We start from the raw sequence: 18877 nt of genomic DNA, 5'->3' as shown, positions 1-18877 counted from the left end.
GCACAGGCAGCATGGGGGCGAGTCCAGCGGTCACAGTTTTGAATGCACAGGCAGCGTGGGCAGGTAGGGGCGAGTCCAGGGGTCACAGGTGTAAATGCACAGGCAGCGTGGGCAGTGGGGGCGAGTCCAGGGGTCACAGGTGTAAATGCACAGGCAGCTGGGGCAAGTCCAGGGGTCCTTGCCTCTGTTATTGCATTGTGTACATCAGATTCTCCTAGTGCCTGTCCTCTGGTATTGCATTATTTTGCTTCAATCCAAGTGCCTGGCCTGTGTTATCGCATTGTTTGCATCAGATTCTCATAGTGCCTCACCCCTGTTATTGCATTATTTTCTTCAATCTAAGTGCCTGGCCCATGTTATTGGGTTGTTTGCATCAGATTCTCCTAGTGCCTGGCCTATGTTATTGCATTGTTTGAATCAATCCTAGTACCTTGCCTGTGTTATTGCATTGTGTATTTCAATGCTAGTACCTGGCCTGTGTTATTGCACTGATTGTGTCAGATTCTTCCAATGCCTGGCCTTCTCTTCCACTCTCATGAGATGGTTTTACAAGGGAACTCTGAGCTCACTGAGTGTGGAGCTTCCACGAATCCCAGAGACGGGCCGTTCCAAAGACGGTAACGGAGAAGAGTGAAAGATCTGAGTCTTGATCCTGGCAGGTGGACTGGTGATCCCTGAGGGTGTGTAGTTGCTCTGTGTGTTGCCACGGCTGTCCAGGGGGTGTAAGAAAATGTCAGCAATTTGTAGAGGGCCCTCTTTTGGGTGAGAACAACCAGCTTTATGCAATACGGAGTTGAGTGTTTGTGTCTGCACAGGAAGAGCAACATTCTGATAGCAAAATGGAGGACCTTGTCCAAAGGGGATTGATGTTAATAAGGTTTAACATCTTCAGTTACGACAGACAAAGTCCATGTACCTCGAGGTGCTTGAAAAGCTGTCTGCACACTGCTGGGGCAGGCAGGATGTCTATTCTCTAGTTGGCGTTTGCCAGGGGATGTTCAGATACAGTGGTTGAATTAAACCATGGAGCAGCACTTGTAGCGTTGACTTTTGGAGTCTCGTAGTGTGTGCTTGATGCAGTAGAACTGTCTTAATGGTCTGAGGAGCTCAGAAAATCAACCAATCAATCAATCATAGCATTTGAAAAGCGCACTACATACCTGTGTGGTTATCAAGGCGCTAGGGGGGAAACGCTGCTACTGTTCGAAGAGCCAGGTCTTGAGGAGTCTCCTGAAGGGTAGGAGGTCTTCTGTCTGCCGTAGGTGGATGGGGAGGGTGTTCCACGTCTTGGCAGTGAGGTGGGAGAATGATCTGCCGCCGGCGGTCACTCTACTGATGCGGGGGACAGTGGTGAGGGCGCGGTCTGCAGAGCGGAGCTGGCGAGATGAGGTGTAGAGGCTGAGTCGGCTGTTGAGGTACGCTGGTCCGGTGTCGTGGAGTGCTATGTGTGCGTGGGTGAGGAACATGAAGGTTATGCTCTTGTTGATGGGGAGCCAGTGCAGGTCTCTCAGGTGTGGTTTGATGTGGCTGCGGTGCAGTATGTCGAGGATCAGGCGTGCGGAGGCATTCTGGATGCGTTGGAGCCGTTTCAGGAGTTTGGCCAAGGCTCCTGCGTAGAGTGCGTTGCCGTCGTCCAGTCTACTGCAAACGAGGACCTGGGTGACCGTCCTTCTGGTTGTGGTGGGGATCCACTTGAAGATCCTGCGAAGCATGTGGAGGGCGTTGAAGCCAGAGGAGGAGACGGCATTGACCTGTTTTGTCATGGAGAGTGTGGAGTCGAGGATGACTCCCAGGTTACGTGGGTGTAGGGGGTGCTCCCAGCAGCGGTGCGTCCATTGCGGCGTAGGGGCGTAGCCCCTCTAAGCCTGGACGCACCTGCGGCTGCTGCAGCAGAGAGCTAAACACTTAATAAATAAAATACACACAGCGGCGCTTCAATTCAATTGACTCGAGTGTTCGAGTGTTCCAACCGGGACAGACCCGATACAATAGGGAGTGCGCAGGGGGTGGGGCTGGTTTACAAGTCAACAACGTGAACGTGATGTCACAGTCTGTCTGACTCGACTGCGCATGAGGAATTCTGGTGGAAACTTGCCAGCGCATGCGCTTTAGCCAGGTTAGCGACCGTTAGCCGTCAAGGGGGGGGGGGTGTCTTTGGCTGGGCCCCTTTGTGTAAGAATGTGCCAGGGCGAGTAGACTGCGTGACCCCCGAGCCAATCCTGGCGCTTATGCTGCGCCAGAATTGGCTGGGCCACCGCGCCGAAATACAGGCAATCATTAATTGGATGCCGGCACGTGGGTGGGTGGACTGATTGGCCCTGGATTTGGGAGACGTGCGCGCCGTGACGTTTACGTTTCCACTAATTGCGCGGCTGACCGTTTTTCTTCACTGGACTCGAGTCGTCTCTGATGTAATTGGACTTGGACATCGATCTATGTGAGTGAGAGAAAATCGTGTAAAATGTGACTTAATGCTGACGCGCACGGAAGGAGCAAGTGCGAGGAGGTGGGAGGAGTTACTTCAGGTGTGCCGCGCGCAACGAAGGGGAATTAGCTGAAACATTGCACCTGCTGGCCCCTTGGCCTGGAGAAGGATTTACCAATCGATAAAAGGAATCTGTCAAGGGAAATGGGGGCAGAGGGAGCGGCGGGCCCTTAGTTAGGATTAATGTGCCTACTTTGCCCGAAGCGTACAAGAGATTAACTGCGTTCCGTTCATGAATCAGCTAGATGAATGCACGCATTAAATAATGTATTCTTGCAGGTATGTATTGCTGGTGAAAATATCAATCACACTTGCACTAGCGGCATTCATTGCGGCTCTGTGCTACCTGATTCTTGGTAATTTGACAGGTGCGCCGCCTAATCTCTCGCGCTCTGTGACGGTAAAGTCTGCATGTGCTAATTAACTTGTGACCTTCAAGCATGCAACACCTGTGCCGCAAGGTACGTCATCTGGCAAATGTCAGACGTGCGAGGAAGTCACAGGCTCTAAGTGTCTGTTTTTTTCTTAAAAGTCACAGGCCCGGGAGATCACATTTTCTCTATACCTCTGATGGGTCAGAGAGCTCTCACACTGCACGGTTCAAATGTACTGGGGCAGTCAGGGAAAGACTGGGACGGAAAATTGGTACTGGTAGCACCAAAATGAAAGTGGTCCCCAATCCCCATTAGTGATATAAGTAGCTAACAAAGGTGCCCATGTTTGCAAATTAGGGCCGTTTTTGAGCTTCTGAATACGCACTGTATAAGTATTTTGCAAGTTATGGAAGACCGCAAGGATTTGAACTGGCTGAGGTATGTTTTTATTTAAATTAGGGAAATTAACAGTAACCGGCCGACCAGACCATACAGCGGGCCCACAGACTGCCACAAAACTGGCGCACAGTATGCCAGCCCTTGGGGCACTACCTGTCTGCCCTATAGGTCAATCCGACCCGGCAGTCAAGCTGTAAACTTCAGGTTTTGTTTGATCTTCTTTCCCAAGTGTTTTAAACCACGACTCGCTGACTCACAGTTGGGACTTTATGTTAATGTTACGTTGCCAGCAGCCTTGGCCACCCGGCCATCCTGCGGGCGGGCGGCGGGGGGAGACCAGCTACTTTCCCCAGTGCCGACGGCTATACATTCCTGAGTCTTGCTGATTACGTGGCAGCCGGCGGAATCCCAGGTTTTCATGGATTTAATTTAAATACATTTTTACACATGCAGCTATAAAGACAGTACACCGTAAATGTGTATCCTTTTTGATCATTATGTTGTCAGGATGGTTCTGTTGGAGGCACTCTAGATCATCCTTATGTATTCAATAGTAAGAGCTTCTTAGTTACTTACAAGAAATGACTCCATCATGTTCAAAATAAAACATAAACACGTGGGTTTTGACCACTCTGTTGATGTGTAGTCAATATATATTGCAATCAGACAACAATGGTTGCCAATACTAATTGGTACAGTGCTCTAGGGGTGATGTGTGAAGAAAGTGCTTGTACAGTGCATCAAAACACTGACTGTGGTCCGTGCTTGTAATGCAGACAGGGGAGGTTTTCCACTGGGGGTTTCCTTCCCAATCGACATTTGGCGTGGGGCATGATTTAGGGGTGAGGCTTATATTCAAGGAGGTCCTCCATAGGGACCTTCCAACTTAATCTGTGTAAATGTGGAGCACCTAGTGGCTATCTGTGCTTGGTGGTTTGCAGGGGGTTCAGGTCTTAAGGCCCTCTGCCTACAAAATTTGAGCAGACGTTCACCTGATGAAAGTTAGATTCTGACGGACCTCTTGTGTTGACCGATGGACTCTTCTGATGACAGTGCGTGGCTAGATCAAGTGACTGTACTGATGCAATGGGATCGAGTCTAGGTTTATTGATGGGTGTTTTGACATGTTTACCACTTAACAGTTTTTTCTGTAAGAAAGATGAGTAGGGGCAGAAATTGCCTTATAACAACTTTACTGCAACTCCTTTTGGAGTATGTTAGTCATCTGTTATTGTTTGGCACTTTTATAGTTGTCCATGAGCAGCATTTTGTAGTCCGGAATTACTTTTCTGGGTGCTTCACTGTATGAAGGAGGGTATATGCAGACTGCCTGGAGAAACCATGCCTTTCTCTGTGGTCTGGGAGGGATGTGTGCAGCACAAGAGAAGCAGATAATAAGATGTTGTGTGCAAGTGATGCAGGAATGCTGCATCAGGGAGTAGACGTCTAGCACAGGAGAGGCAGATCATGTGTGCATACAGCAGGCTATGCAGTATCGGCAGTGAAAGGGAAGGATGTGTGCAACACAACAGAGGCAAATAAGATGCTGTGCGCACGTGGTCCAGGAACGCTGCATCAGGGAGTAGACGTCTAGTTTTCATCCTCACAGATATAATTGCAGCACTTGCAACACACTTAATAAGCTGGCTTTCAAATACATATGCAACAGAAGCAATAACATTTCAGGCCATGGTGTGAATGCTTTTCCGGTCAACAGGAACCCACTTAGAGGGAGACAGAGTCCCGCCTGCACATCTGGTTAAGATGGATCACACAGATGCAATACATTATTACTTTTCTGAAGTGATGTCCCAGGATTGAAAGATGTAGTTTGTGACTACAGTTACTGAAGTAGTAGACTAGGTGCATGTGGCCCTGACACAGTGCACTGGATATCTCTTGGGAAGCAGTAGCCTGCTAGAGCGTATGGGTCACCCGATCCGTTTTGCATAATGTTTTATAACACATTATTTAAGCTTATTTTTTTAGGGCTAAGTCTGCGGCAATATAAATTAGTTGTGAAGGAGATTGTGATGTTGTATATTAGGTTATATTTATGAACAAGCAAACAATGGGATCAAGTGGATTCTCTTTAGAGGGAAGGTTGCGCACCTGCTCCTTAGTGTATATGTGATATGAGTGAGAATGGTATTGGTAATGACTGGATGGTTTGCCAAACCCTGCTTGCCCAATAGCAGGCATTGCTATAGCAGGCCTGGTGGGGAACAGAAAGACGATCATGTCTCCCTTACAAATAGGCTGTTGGGCTGTATGTGGGTGTGCCTAGTTTCGTCACATTGATGATGGTCTTCTGATTTGTCAAAAAGATGGTCTGAAAAACTCAAGAATCCACCTTTCTGAGAGGGGGTGATTCAGATTGGGCTTTAATTGTTTTTTTTTTAAAAATAGAAGTGTCTCCTTGCGTTAAGGTGCATTTCCATTTTCAGACCAGCATGCCAAAACACAGCCAGTAACTTTGAGCGGTGGGGCAACTAACTGTCTGCATATCTTCAAATGTGTGTGTGTGTGTGTGTAGGCTTTTAGAGCTCCCAGGGGTTATTACTGTTAACCACATTATTAACAGGAAACAACTGCACATTTGATGAATATCCCAATCTTTGACTATTTGCATATATCTTGTGCAAATACACCACACTTATGCATATTATTCTGGCATTACATCCTGCAAACACACACGTGAAACCCACTGTGCATGAATTGTAGGCAGCTAGGGATTGGTTGACCATCGCTATGTATCATATGACTAAACAACCAATTTCTTTGTGTTGAGTGTTTCCATATCATGAGAGTATATGTGCTCGTATGCTAAGAGCTGTGGACTAAAAACACAGGACTGGCTAAAATTCACTCAGATGGCCAGGGGTCAATGGCCAGCTGTGCATGCTCTCACTCACGTCACTACTCATCATGGAACATCTAGTTGGGGATCTTGCACTCACCTTTGTTGCTGGAGTCAGCTTTCTGGCTGCCAAACATCCTCAGGGAGAATTTATTTTGACCCCCACTTGGAGCAAATGACGTAAATAGGTCGGTGAGTGACTGCTTTTGTCAGAGAGATCAGCACCTGAGCATAATAGGACAGAATGTATGAAGCTCTGTGGTAATACTGAATAAGCAGCTACCTATGTTATGCCATCTATTAATGTAATAACTGCACTTTCACAATTGCTTTATTGACCTTCCTGCTTTATCAAATTTGCTTGAAAATGCACGATTTTTCTTCTTTTTTTTCAAAATTTTCTTGTGGGGGGTAATCACCCCAAACCCCCCTTTTGGGGTTCGGGCTCGCTCGCTACGCTCGCTCGCTACGGTGCTGTATGCTAATTAGTTTGCGCCCCACCACTTTAAAATCTCACCCACCGCTACTGGGTGCTCCTAATGCCATCGGCCACCAGGAGTCGTCCCAGGCTGAGGGGGTGGAACCGAGGATGAGGACCTCCGTCTTGTCAGAGTTCAGTTTCAGACCGCTGTTCCTCATCCAGTCGGCTACGGCCTTTATTCCTTCGTGGAGGTTGGTTTTGACAGTGCGGGGGTCCTTGGTGAGTGAGAGGATCAGCTGGGTGTGATCAGCGTAGACGATGCTTAGGTCGTGCCGTAGGGCGACATGGGCGAGTGGTGGCATGTATACGTTGAACAACGTTGGGCTGAGGGATCACCCTTGGGGTACGCCGCAGATGATCTTGGTGGATTTGGAACGGAAGGGAGGGAGGCGGACTCTCTGGGTTCTCCCGGAGAGGAAGGAGGTGGTCCAGTCCAAGGCCTTCTCTTGGATTCCGATGTCGTGGAGGCATGCTTTTAGTGTGCGATGGCAGGCTGTGTCGAAGAAATTCCAGACTCTCAGAGCACGAGGTCTGTGGCTTGACCAGTGGAACTGCAATAAAGAAGATAACGTAGACCAGTTCTACCTCTCCCGACCTTTGAACTGTTCATTGAGGAAAGAAGCCCTTGTCTGGAAGGAAAATCTGCACAAGGCACAGCGGACAGAAGCCGCAGCCTGAAAGGAAGGTATGCACAAGGCGCATCTGACAGAAGCTGCAGCCTGAAAGGAATATCTGCACAAGGCGCATCTGACAAAAGCCGCAGCCTGAAAGGAAGATCTGCACATGGCGCAGCTGACAGAGGTCCTGACTGGAAGGAAGATCTGCATAAGGAGCAGCTGACAGAAGTCCAGCCTAGAAAGGAAGATCTGCCCAATGTGCAGCTGACAAAAGTCCTGCCTGGAATGAAGATCTGCACAAGGCGCAGCTGACAGAAGTCCTGCCTGGAAGTACGATCTGCACAAGGCGCAGCTGACAGAATTCCTTCCTTGAAGGACAATCTGCACAAGGAGTGGAGAAGTGTGGCTCACTGGTTAGAGCAGGCAGACCTTGAAGCAGAGGTCAGACCCGGGACCAGGGTTCAATTCCCGACGCGGCAGGGTCTTGAGCTCAAATGTCCACGGACTCGATAATTCTCGCTTCGGTGCCTGACCTAATCATGGGTTCACACTCTGCAACTCTGGGCATTAAGCTTGCTTAATCTCCACAACGGCCCCCCGCGGCGGGATGCCTGGCTTTCACCTTGGGGATGCCCTGTAGGGGCTATCTCACAGGTAAAAGCCAGGACGGGTTCCCAAGGCAAGCTCTTAGAGACCCCTGGGTGATAAGCGCTATATAAATCCAATATAAAATACAATACAATACAATACAATACAATACAAGGAGCAGCTGACAGAAGTCCAGCCTAGAAAGGAAGATCTGCACAAGGCGCAGCTGACAAAAGTCCTGCCTGGAATGAAGATCTGCACATGGCGCAGCTGACAGAAGTCCTGCCTGGAAGGACGATCTGCACAAGGAGCAGCTGACAGACGTCCAGCCTAGAAAGGAAGAGCTGCACAAAGCGCGGCTTACAGAAGTCATGCCTGGAAGGAAGATCTGCACAAGGCGCAGATGACAGAAGTCCTGCCTGGCGGTGACCTCAAAGCAGTGAGAGACCAACAAACCACAAGATCCTTCAAGCCCAGCTAGCCACACTGGACACAATGACCACCAAAGGCCTGATTTAGATTTCAGCAAATGGTTTATTCCATCCCAAATGTGACAGGTATCCTGCCCGCCCCATTAAAAATGCATTACATCCTGTGGCAATTATAATAAGACAGACAGGATATCTGTCACGTTTTGATTATGCCTTGGTGTAGTTCGAAGTGTTTTACTCCCCGGAACTCCACACATGCCAGGAAAACTCTGCCGTACTCCACGGACTTCCGCAAGTGGCAGAGTTTGTTAAGTTGCGCTTGGCTTTAATGCCAGGAGTTTGTCCGCGCGAACAGCACTACATGTTGCGCCAGAAAGCGCTGCTGCTTTCTGCCGCTCGAATTGACATTCTAATCAGGTGGCAGCTTCATCAACGAGAATGGCAGATTTCTTCACATGAGTGGTCGTGACCTGCCTTGACCTCCTGCAATGAGAAATCTCACCAGGAGGAGGTCTAGCGTGTTATATTTTCTCACAAGTACTCACCACCTTACCGTTGGTGAACCGCTTGAGAAAAAAAACCTCAGTTCTGCATTACTTTGTGGAGTTCTTTTGAACTCCGCACACTGGGCAAAAATTTGCGAGCTACGCCGACAGAGATGAATTCTTCACCAACCCCTAGTTTTGTGGCAATAATCTGTTAGACAAACTCAAACTAGGCCATATGTGTGCAATAAGTATTGTAGAAGAAGTGAGAACCATGGCCTTGTGACTATCAGGCCGTTATCTGACTTCTGATGAACCCCACAGAGTGAGTGTGCAACCAGAGGGCAGAAGGGGGGCCGAAGGACAGGAAATTAGATAAACTTGAAGATGAGAAATATGGAAAGGTAGAAATGTCGCATCACCTGTGGATAATTTACACCTCCTCCTGTTCTACCAAATGCCCATCCGGTCACAAAGTGGCATCCTGGGCCCCAAACAGACAAATACATGCCAGATGCCATGTAATGGTGGAAAAGGGGGAAAAAAGAGTAATATGCGCACATCTGCTCTGGGATATGTCAGGTAAATTATTGGTTGTGATGGATTCTCTATAAGTACTAAAGGACTGATATCGTTGAATATTAAATTATATGAATCAACGTTTGTTTTCCTTATCTGCGCTTATAATGTAAAGGATGGGCCTTACAGTGAACCCCTTGTTCTGTTTGACACAAAAGCCCCGGAAGGAGCTGCAACTTACAGAACGTTATCTACTTTAGGAAGATCTAAAGACTTGCTTTTTAAAGTTGTCTTTCAGGGCCAGAACCGAGCGCTGTAAGTTCCACTAGTTTCAGGGAGATGGCCATATGTTATGACGATAGGAAACCCCGCTCAACTCACAATAATGTTCCAATCTTCCAAGTTAGAAGAAACCAGAAATGCTTGAACCAAGGGAGCTGTTGAAAGTGTCAAAGGTTGCTTAAGAACAGCAAGGTAAAGACAGGAGTTGGCATTTGAGATGATCTTAAGTGAATAGGAAAGGAACGAGAAGTGTGTGAATGGAGTAACTTTTGTTGTATACCTCGTGAAAAAGTTACTGGAAATTTTGCAGCCCAGCCTGATCCATCTCTTTTTCTAAACTCTATTGTTGTTTAAATGAAATCCTGACCATATGTGTCTATCTTAAGCTATACCTCGAGCACTTGGGTGCTCCAGGGGCACCCGTACTTTGCTAAGTTAGCCTGTAAACACTGGTAAATCACCTCCTTTTCAGACATTAATAAGATATCACCTGATCAACAGAACTTTTAGTTAAATATCTTTGTATGATGAACAATTCCTTGCTAAGTTTTAAAGGCGGTAAAGAAGAAGGGGAAGATTTACTAATATTTTGCGCCGTATTTTCGTCACAAAAGTGGCACAAAACAGCGCAAAATCTTTTTTTCCTAATTCACTTGCCAGCCCTACTCTTGTTTAGCGGTACAAAATGGGGTGGTGATGGAGGGAGAATCTGAATCAATCAAACACTCACACCCAGTCAAAAGATTTGGGTTTAATCCATCACCGTTCTTTAGCCCACTCTGCCACCCCAGTTCAGACATGGCTATATGCAAATCAGTCTGACCATGCGCCTCATAGGAACAGTCCAGCCCGAACTGCCAAGCCAGGTCTTCCCTGGACCGGAAACAAGCTTCTGTGGACCGGTTTCTGGCATTCCAGACGTCTTCAGCCCGGCTTGCTTGAATCCAGTGGCAAAGTGAGCAAGGGACTCACGTCTGAGCATACCCTGCCACGCTTATGGCGGCCAAACGCGGTACAAAAGGGGGTGGTGATGGAGGGAGCATCTGAATCAATCAAACACTCACACCCAGTCAAAAGATCTGGCTTTAATCCATCCATTGTTTAGCGCTGGAAATAACGTAAAAGTAATGTGAAGCAGTACATATCACTGCTTCGCAATACTTCACACCTTGGGGGCCTGTCAAGGTGGGTGCATGGACGTTCCCGTGCAACCACCCAAGGTTTCTCACGCTAAAACCAATTTACCAAATACAGTAGATTGGGTGTAGCGTGAAAAAATTGCACCCTTTTAAACTAGGCGCAAGGAAGGAGAAATGCTTTGATTTATCCTTCCTTTTCCGACTTTGCATGCATGAAGCTCTCTGCAACACGCATACAAAGTGGGAAAAGCTTTCCCTCGTGTCTAGGCATAGTATTTTGTACAGGAAGGGTGTCCATCCTGTACAAAAATCTATGCTGGACTCACACACTCACACCCTAGTGCTCTGGTGCTAAGGAGTGTTTATGGCGCAGGGCCGCTGTAATCAGTGCTGGCGCAAGGGAAAGGGAAGGATAGAGACATATCTTTGAAAATATGGTGCTTTCCTGCTCCCTCCCTGTCGAGCATCGCAGCCTCGCGGGGGGGGCTGCACTGCATTGCGTGGAGATTTGGTAAATCTCCCCCGAAATGTCTTTTACAACCAGTTAACATTGTGAATTATAATTCCAATATGTTTCAATTTAGTAATTTTCAATATCTTTACATCCAACAGAAAACAAGCCTTGAACGCCTTGTATGAAATGACCATCAATAATGAAGCGAATGCTGTAAATCTTCAATAATAGCAGAAATAATGAGCTACAGTATTCAGCGCAGTCGGCGACCGAGGAACCTGCACACAAACTGACAGATCCTGGCTGAAGCATCAAGGGCAGTTCAGTGATTATAAGAGGCTGAACTGTACACCTCCACGCCACAAGATAAAGAAATTACCTTAGGAAAATTAAGGCAACAACAATAACAAACCACCTCCTGTATAAACAAGTGTCCAATACCAACTTTGATCATGGGATCTGTATGGTGTGATTACCGCAGTGCTCTGTTTTCTAATATGATGACAAGCCATCATTCCCTGCTCTAGGTGAATTGTAAACTCTTTCTGGACAAACAATAGTAACCAGAGAAGAGCACAACAAGCGGAGCCAGACAACTGACAGGTAAAGGAAAGACGAGTTCTTCTATCTACAATACAATAGACTGTCCTAAATTGCACCGGCCAGAAGGAATATACATCTTTACCCTCAAGCGTGTATAGCCATAATCCAATCTAAAGGCACAATCACCTACTAAAATACCTTCTACGTATTAGGAGTGTGGCAAATATTTCGTGGCTATTGCATTTATTGTTAAAACAGAAATCAAATGTGAAAAATACTGCACATATAAAGTGTGTGAGAAAAACACGAGTGCTTTATCAGCCATGTTGGCCCATCAGGAAATACAGTCATGGGATGTAGACAAATATATACCCGACCCACAGACACTAACCAAGAAAGAAGAATCCTACACATGCAGCAAGAGCTTTCGTTTGTCATCACCACTCAAGCTTCATCAGCAAACGTACACAGGACAAAAACCATTCAAGTGCAGTGAATGTGTCAAGAGCTTTAGTAGGTTATCAGAACTACAAAGACACCAGCGAACACACACAGGAGAAAAGCCATTCAAGTGTAGTGAATGTGTCAAGAGCTTTAGTAGGCTATCAGAACTAAAAAGACACCAGCGAACACACACAGGGGAAAAGCCATACCATTGCATTGAATGTGGGAAGAGCTTTAGTCAGTTATCAAGCCTTCAAAGTCATCAGAGAACACACACAGGGGAAAAACCATTCAAGTGCAGTGAGTGTGTAAAGAGCTTTAGTCACTCATTAAATCTCCAAACACATCAGCGAATACACACAGGGGAAAAACCATTCAAGTGCAGTGAATGTGCAAAGAACTTTAGTCAGTTGTCACACCTTAAAAGACATAATCAGACACACCAAGAGGAAAAACCATTCAAGTGCAGTGAATGTGCAAAGTGCTTTCGTCAGTTATCAGAACTAAAAAGTCATCAGCGAACACACATGGGGGAAAAACCATTCAAGTGCAGTGAATGTGCAAAGTGCTTTAGTGAGTTATCAAGCCTTCAAAGACATCAGCAAACCCACGCAAGGGAAAAGCCATTGAAGTGCAGTGAATGTGCAAAAAGCTTTAGTCACTTATCAGACTTACAAAGACATCAACGAACACACACAGGGGAAAAACCATTCAAGTGCAGTGAATGTGTGAAGAGCTTTAGTCGATTATCACACCTTCAAAGTCATCAACGAACACACACGGGGGAAAAACCATTCAAGTGCAGTGAATGTGCAAAGTGCTTTAGTCAGTTATCAGACCTAAATAGTCATCAGCGAACACACACTGGGGAAAAACCTTATCATTGTAGTGAATGTGACAGTAGTTTTCGCAGCTCTTCAGCATTAAGGAATCATCAGCGAACTCACACCGGAGAAAAAGCATTCAAGTGCAATGAATGTGGGAAGAGCTTTAGTCGGTTATCAAACCTCCAAGCACATCAGCGAACACACACAGGGGAAAAACCCTATCATTGCAGTGAATGTGACAGTAGTTTTCGCTTCTCTTCAGTATTAAGGAATCATCAGCGAACACACACAGGAGAAAAACCATTCAAGTGCAGTGAATGTGCTAAGTGCTTCAGAAAGTCATCACACCTACAAAATCATCAGCGAACACACACAGGAGAAAAGCCATTTAAATGCTGTGAATGTGGGAAGAGCTTTAGTAAATTAGAAAATCTAGAAACCCATAATCGAACACACACAGGGGAAAAACCATACCATTGCAATGAATGTGAACGCATTTTTAGTCGTTCCTCAACATTAAGGATTCATCAGCGAACACACACAGCAGAATAGTCATTCAAGTGCAGTGAATGTGCAAAGTGCTTTAGTCACTTATCAAACCTCTAAACATATCAGCGAATGCACACAGGTGAAAAACCCTATAATTGTAGTGAATGTGACAGTAGTTTTCACTTCTCTTCAGCATTAAGGTATTATCAACAAACTCACACAGGAGAAAAACCATTCAAGTGCAATAAATGTGGGAAGAGTTTTAGTCGATTATCAGAGCTACAATGTCATCAGCGAACACACACGGGGGAAAACATAGAAGGGCACGAAAGTGTGAAGGGCTTTTATCAATGTTCGATGCCACACAACCCTCTGTGAATGCAGTGCTTCATTTAACTCAATGGAAATAATCCTAGAGATGCAGAGAATCCGAAAAGATTTTAAGAACATCAAAAATAATATTGACCCATCAGCGGACATAGACAAGAGCTGAACAGTGCAGTTATTATGAGAGGAATGAATTACGGAAAAGATTAAATTCAAGTTATGTGGAACATTGAAATACCAGATTATAGAAGACTGGACTAGCAGTAAAGAAGAAAAGCAGATAACAGTATTTGCAGAATTATAAAAGTGTTTGTGTTCAGTGATTGTTCACTTCTGTACACATAGCAAAGCAACATGATGTATCAGGATACACAATGGGAGACGAGCACAATGTGGACTAAAAGAAAAGAAACATTGTTGATTTTTATTTGGTGAAGAAGAGATACAAAGAAAAACATTCAATTGCATCTGATCACACTACCTGAAAAAGCAACACAGAACAATACTGGGACTAACAACTGTACTTTCAGCTAACTTGTCAGATTAAAACTTGTAAACCCAACGCACCCAGAGTGGACATGTTGTCAGGGCTCTGGAGATGGAAGCTTCTTTGGTAAAATGTATGTATTACTATTAACAAATGCCACTGCAGTATATGTAATGAACTAAAGCGAAGCAACGGTGTTCAAGAAATAACCTATTTTTTAGATTTAAAAGAGCACATACCTTGTTTTTAAGTAAGTTTTGCTGCACCTTTTACACACTGTTATCGGTTGATGGATCAGCTTGTGCCTCAGGCCTTATAACACCGTGTGACACGTGGCTCCTCTCAAGCTTGGCTCTCTCCATTCACTTGCCATACTCTACTTGTTACCAGAATTGAACCACTGTAAGCAGCAGACTCTGAATAATGTGGTGAAATAGCGAAATCCCACATCAAAGGCATATATGTGCTAGGACAATCAATTGCACTCCCAGCAATTCGTCTTCCACACTGATTGTCCCTTGGTCTCAAATGTTCTGAAGGATTTGTTGTACGAATGCCAGAAGTGAAAGTGACATTCATGAAGCTAAAGCTAACAGGAGTGTGTGGGAGATAGAGAGGGGGAGAGATAAAGAGAGCGAGAGAAACAAAGAAAGGGGGAGAAAAAGAGAGAAATGGAAGGGGGGGGCAGCAAGTGATCTTTATTCACCTAAAAATAGAAGAAGCAGCCGAATAAATGTCAAAGTGTGACATCACCAGGAAAAACGGGCTGAATACCTGTGAATTTGTATATTTATTTTTAATAGCTATAGACCCATGTCATGCCGATAAACAGGGCACAAGTAAGGAAAATAGTGAAGGAGCCCATTATCATATGCAAATCACAATGACGTCACATGTAGTGCGTCACAAGAAGTGATGTCAGGCCCTTATAATAGTTTTCACATGAAAAGTCGACGGCCTGATTTAAAAACAAGAAACATAAAATAATGTAAAAAGGTTTTGGTATCAGTTTTTATACATCATGTGTTTTTCCCACTATCAGTTTGTAACTAAACTCGGAAAAGGCTGAAAGTGTAAATATTTTTAAACAGATATGTGGAACTTGGAAATTACATTTTTAAACAGTTTTTAGTGAATAAATAATATGTGCTTTTAATTTGCGTTTGTTTCCTGACGTTGTTCTTTATCCAGCCCCTAAGCTCCAAAGTATTTCACATTTACTGTGTATTAAGCAATAGAAAGGCTCGTTTTGTCTAGATCTCTATTCCTCTCTTGTATCACTCACACTAAAAAATATTAGGGACTATTGGGCTATTTTCCGGTCTGTCATGCTCAAACCGGCATGCCGGACCAGAACAGAGCCCATTAGTAGGAGTTTTGCCGACGTCTGTCTGTGGTAATAAACACAGTGGAGCTGGTAAAGTTTTTTACGGATAGAACCTTGGCGAGAGGATGCGCAACATATACAGCCATTTGAGTCTACTCCTATTTGTGCAAAAGAAATGACACAAAAGGGCCTGGTATAGGATAATAATTTGCTTCCCTGCACAGACAGTACACTGTTCCAATATATGGAGGCATTGCTAAAGGCTGCACGAAGGCTGTTCGAATTGTCGTACTTGAAATGATTTCTCCACTGGCTTGGTAGCTACAGATTAACCCATTTTGGTTTGTTGTTTGAGATTCATTTTATAACAAGTATTGGTCCTGAAGAAGGTGGTGTTGCCACTGAAACGCGCGTAGACCAACACATCACCCATGAGGAACGGCCCCTGAGAGGCAGTGATATCACAAACAACTGATGTTTAAGACCTTCCAGTAGTGTACTGTTTGCTCTTTAGGCGTTTGTGGGACCCGTCATAGGGTTGAAACTCTTCTTCTTTTAGCTATGAATGAGAGTGTATGAGTGTCTGCACTGCCACACCGGTATTGACTAACTCCTCCCTTCAACGTTAGTACTCTCACACGTATGGTGTAGGGACACATATGTTCGCGACTATCATTTTACATGGCTGGACTTCTGTCAGTTGCATCTATAGTAGTCTCCCCCTTCTGGGCTCATGTGCTTTAATTTCCTTTTAGAGCTATTGTGCATGACTTGTCTCTTCCCTATAAATTTTGGTTCCCATTACATCTGTTCCCCTACTCAGCTTGCCATTGATTATGTGTAATACTCAAGAGTCTCCTCTCATTTTCTCCATTGTACTACATATAGAATTTTGAACTTAGTGTGTTTGTGTTAAGAATTAACATGTAATTTTGCTCAAGTATATTTATTTACATTGCATTTCATGTTTCCACCTTTTGATGTCACCCCAACACCAATATTCACCACTTGTTAGTATTGTTTCTCATTATCATTCCACAATGGTTCTTTTGCTCTCTCCCTTGTGCAGTCACGATTTTTACGCCACGGGGCCTGTCTCCATACTAAGTCACATTTACATTTGTCTGTCCACTTTTCTTCCTAGGGTTTCCACGTGCTATTGGGGGTCTCGATATATATTTCCCCTTTGTTGTGTTTATCTTGGTTTTTTGCAACAACTAATTCTATTATTTTACTATATGTTTTGTATCTTCCCCAGCCCTGAAGAAGTCAAGGGCTACTTCCCTTATGTGACGAAACACCTGTTGGCTGGTTGTGTTTCTTTGTTGCATTATTAAATACATTTGCATATTATACTGGTTTCGACCACAGATATTCGTACAATACGAGACATTTCAACCATTGTTATAACCTTATTACGTGTGCCCATGACTGTGCTTTCAGTATGTGCATATACTCTGAGCAAACGAGATATGCGGTCGATTTTATTCTAGCTAAGAGCGGTGGTGCGCAATAATAGGAGAGCAGTGTGTGGTCGGTATCGCGAATAAAGGAAAGGAATATAACTCAGCATATTTTAGACATTTTGTAAAATGTTCGAGGAATGAAGAGCGGTAATTTGAGTTGGTCTTTGTTTGGTGGTTGGGGTTGGATTCTAGAAAAGGTGATATATTTAATTGTTCTTTTAATTTGTTGCTGTGTCTTGATTCAGTGTCTTCCCTTAAGCTGTTCATACTGTGCTACATATTTCTCTCCCAAAAGGATTTCAGTTCATGATATTAATTCAACTATAATGCTTCATAAGGAGCTTGATACTATTATGCAAATAGATGAGTGTTTTTGGTTCAACTACTTCTCTTGCAGGTTCTGTTCCTGATGTTACACGTACTACTGATATTTAGTGTCATTTTCTTCCACTCGTTTGCTATGCATATATACATATATTCGTACTTGACATGTTATCACCTGTATTCATCTATTGTCTCTACTTTTAAAATTGTAACAACCTTTACCTGATAGCAAGAATAAAGATGTCTGTGTTAGCTAATAAATGCTAAAAGGAGGGTCTGTTAGTTGAAATGTATTACCCCCATATTACTCGTATTTTACCTGATATTATGTTAACATTTAAGTAGCTATTTCGTAATATATTCTTGCTGTATGCATATGCTATTAATAAGTACAGATGTTACGTTAGGTAGGTTGACATCTATTTCACCATTTTAGCTTTCGAAGACGCCATTTTAATCAAAACATTTACTTGAAACCTTTACCAGAAACGGTCCTTGGTAAGTTTTGTTTCTCAAAGGTTGAATCTTGCTCATTAATGCATGCCTTTTCTGTTACATAGAGGCCTGCTCCCACCTGTCTAGTGGGGAGGATAAGATAGACGACCTTGGGCAGTAGATAACTTGTGCCAGGCTGTGGAATATAAAGTTATGTTCTGTACCCCCCATTGTATTATGACGGCTACCAGTGTTTTTCCATAATAGGCAGGTCTTTGTGGGCTCCGCAACATACATAATGTAACTTTATGACTGTAAGAGTCAGTCCCTCGTCAGCCATCATAGGAGGATGGTCAGATTGATTTCCAGTGCAGGGTACTTTGTGAATAAACTAGTTTGCTTCTATTCTGTACTGTGTCATTAACTCTTCATTCTTTGAAGTTTAGAGGAGGTCGGGAGTGACCCGGGTGGCCCTAGTTGTGTCACTTCCTTCACAACATTTGCTCTTTTCTTTTTACTGGTCTCCAGCTCCGTCCAAGGCATTCATTCTTCAAAGTGTAGAGCCATGTTTCTGATGCTATCAGGTTGCTGCCTCTATTGGCAGTGCTTTAAAGGGAACTACAGAACTGCAGGTACTCACTCTCCAGCGTACCTGCTTGCTGCTCAGAAGTGCCGTACTCTCCCATTACAGGTATCCTACCAGTACTGAGACGTGCAGGTGCTCTCCCTTGTGAATGGAAGCGGTGCAGGTGTCTCCCTTGTGAAGTAAGGAAGTGCAGGTTCTGTCCCTTGTGAATGAATGAAGTGCAGGTGCTGTCCCTTGTGAATACAAGAAGTGTGTAGGTGCTATTGCTTGTGAATGAAAGAAATGGAGGTGCTGTCCCTTGTGAATGAAAGAAGTGCAGGTGCTGTCCCTTGTGAATGAAAGAAGTGTGCAGGTGCTATCCCTTATGAATGAAAGAAGTGCAGGTGCCATCCCCTGTGAATGAAAGAAGTGCAGGTGCTGTCCCCTGTGAATCAAAGAAGTGCAGGTGCTGTCCCTTCTGAATGAAAGAAGTGTAGGTGCTGTACCCTGTGAATCAAAGAAGTGCAGG

At 44.7% G+C, this 18877-nt stretch overlaps 1 protein-coding gene across 2 annotated transcripts in view; it reads left to right on the top strand.

The window, feature by feature from the left end:
- Positions 1-16751, top strand: part of LOC147665614 (uncharacterized) — a 151157-nt gene extending 134406 nt beyond the window's left edge. The window contains exons 1-2 of one of the 2 annotated variants that reach the window (XM_086949644.1): positions 11948-13471; positions 13641-13736. In XM_086949644.1, the coding sequence (XP_086805770.1) occupies positions 11981-13471; positions 13641-13736 (1587 nt within the window). In that variant the 5' untranslated portion in view covers positions 11948-11980. Of the gene's footprint in view, positions 1-11272 lie in introns of those variants that run through there. The other variant, XM_086949643.1, reaches the window with a different exon arrangement.
- Positions 16752-18877: the final 2126 nt, after the last annotated feature.

This window comes from Lissotriton vulgaris, unplaced genomic scaffold (genome assembly GCF_964263255.1).
Source record: "Lissotriton vulgaris unplaced genomic scaffold, aLisVul1.2 SCAFFOLD_732, whole genome shotgun sequence".
In the NCBI taxonomy this organism is placed as follows: domain Eukaryota; kingdom Metazoa; phylum Chordata; class Amphibia; order Caudata; family Salamandridae; genus Lissotriton; species Lissotriton vulgaris.
Note: the sequence above shows the minus strand (reverse complement) of the source record. Positions and strands in the feature narration are given on the sequence as shown.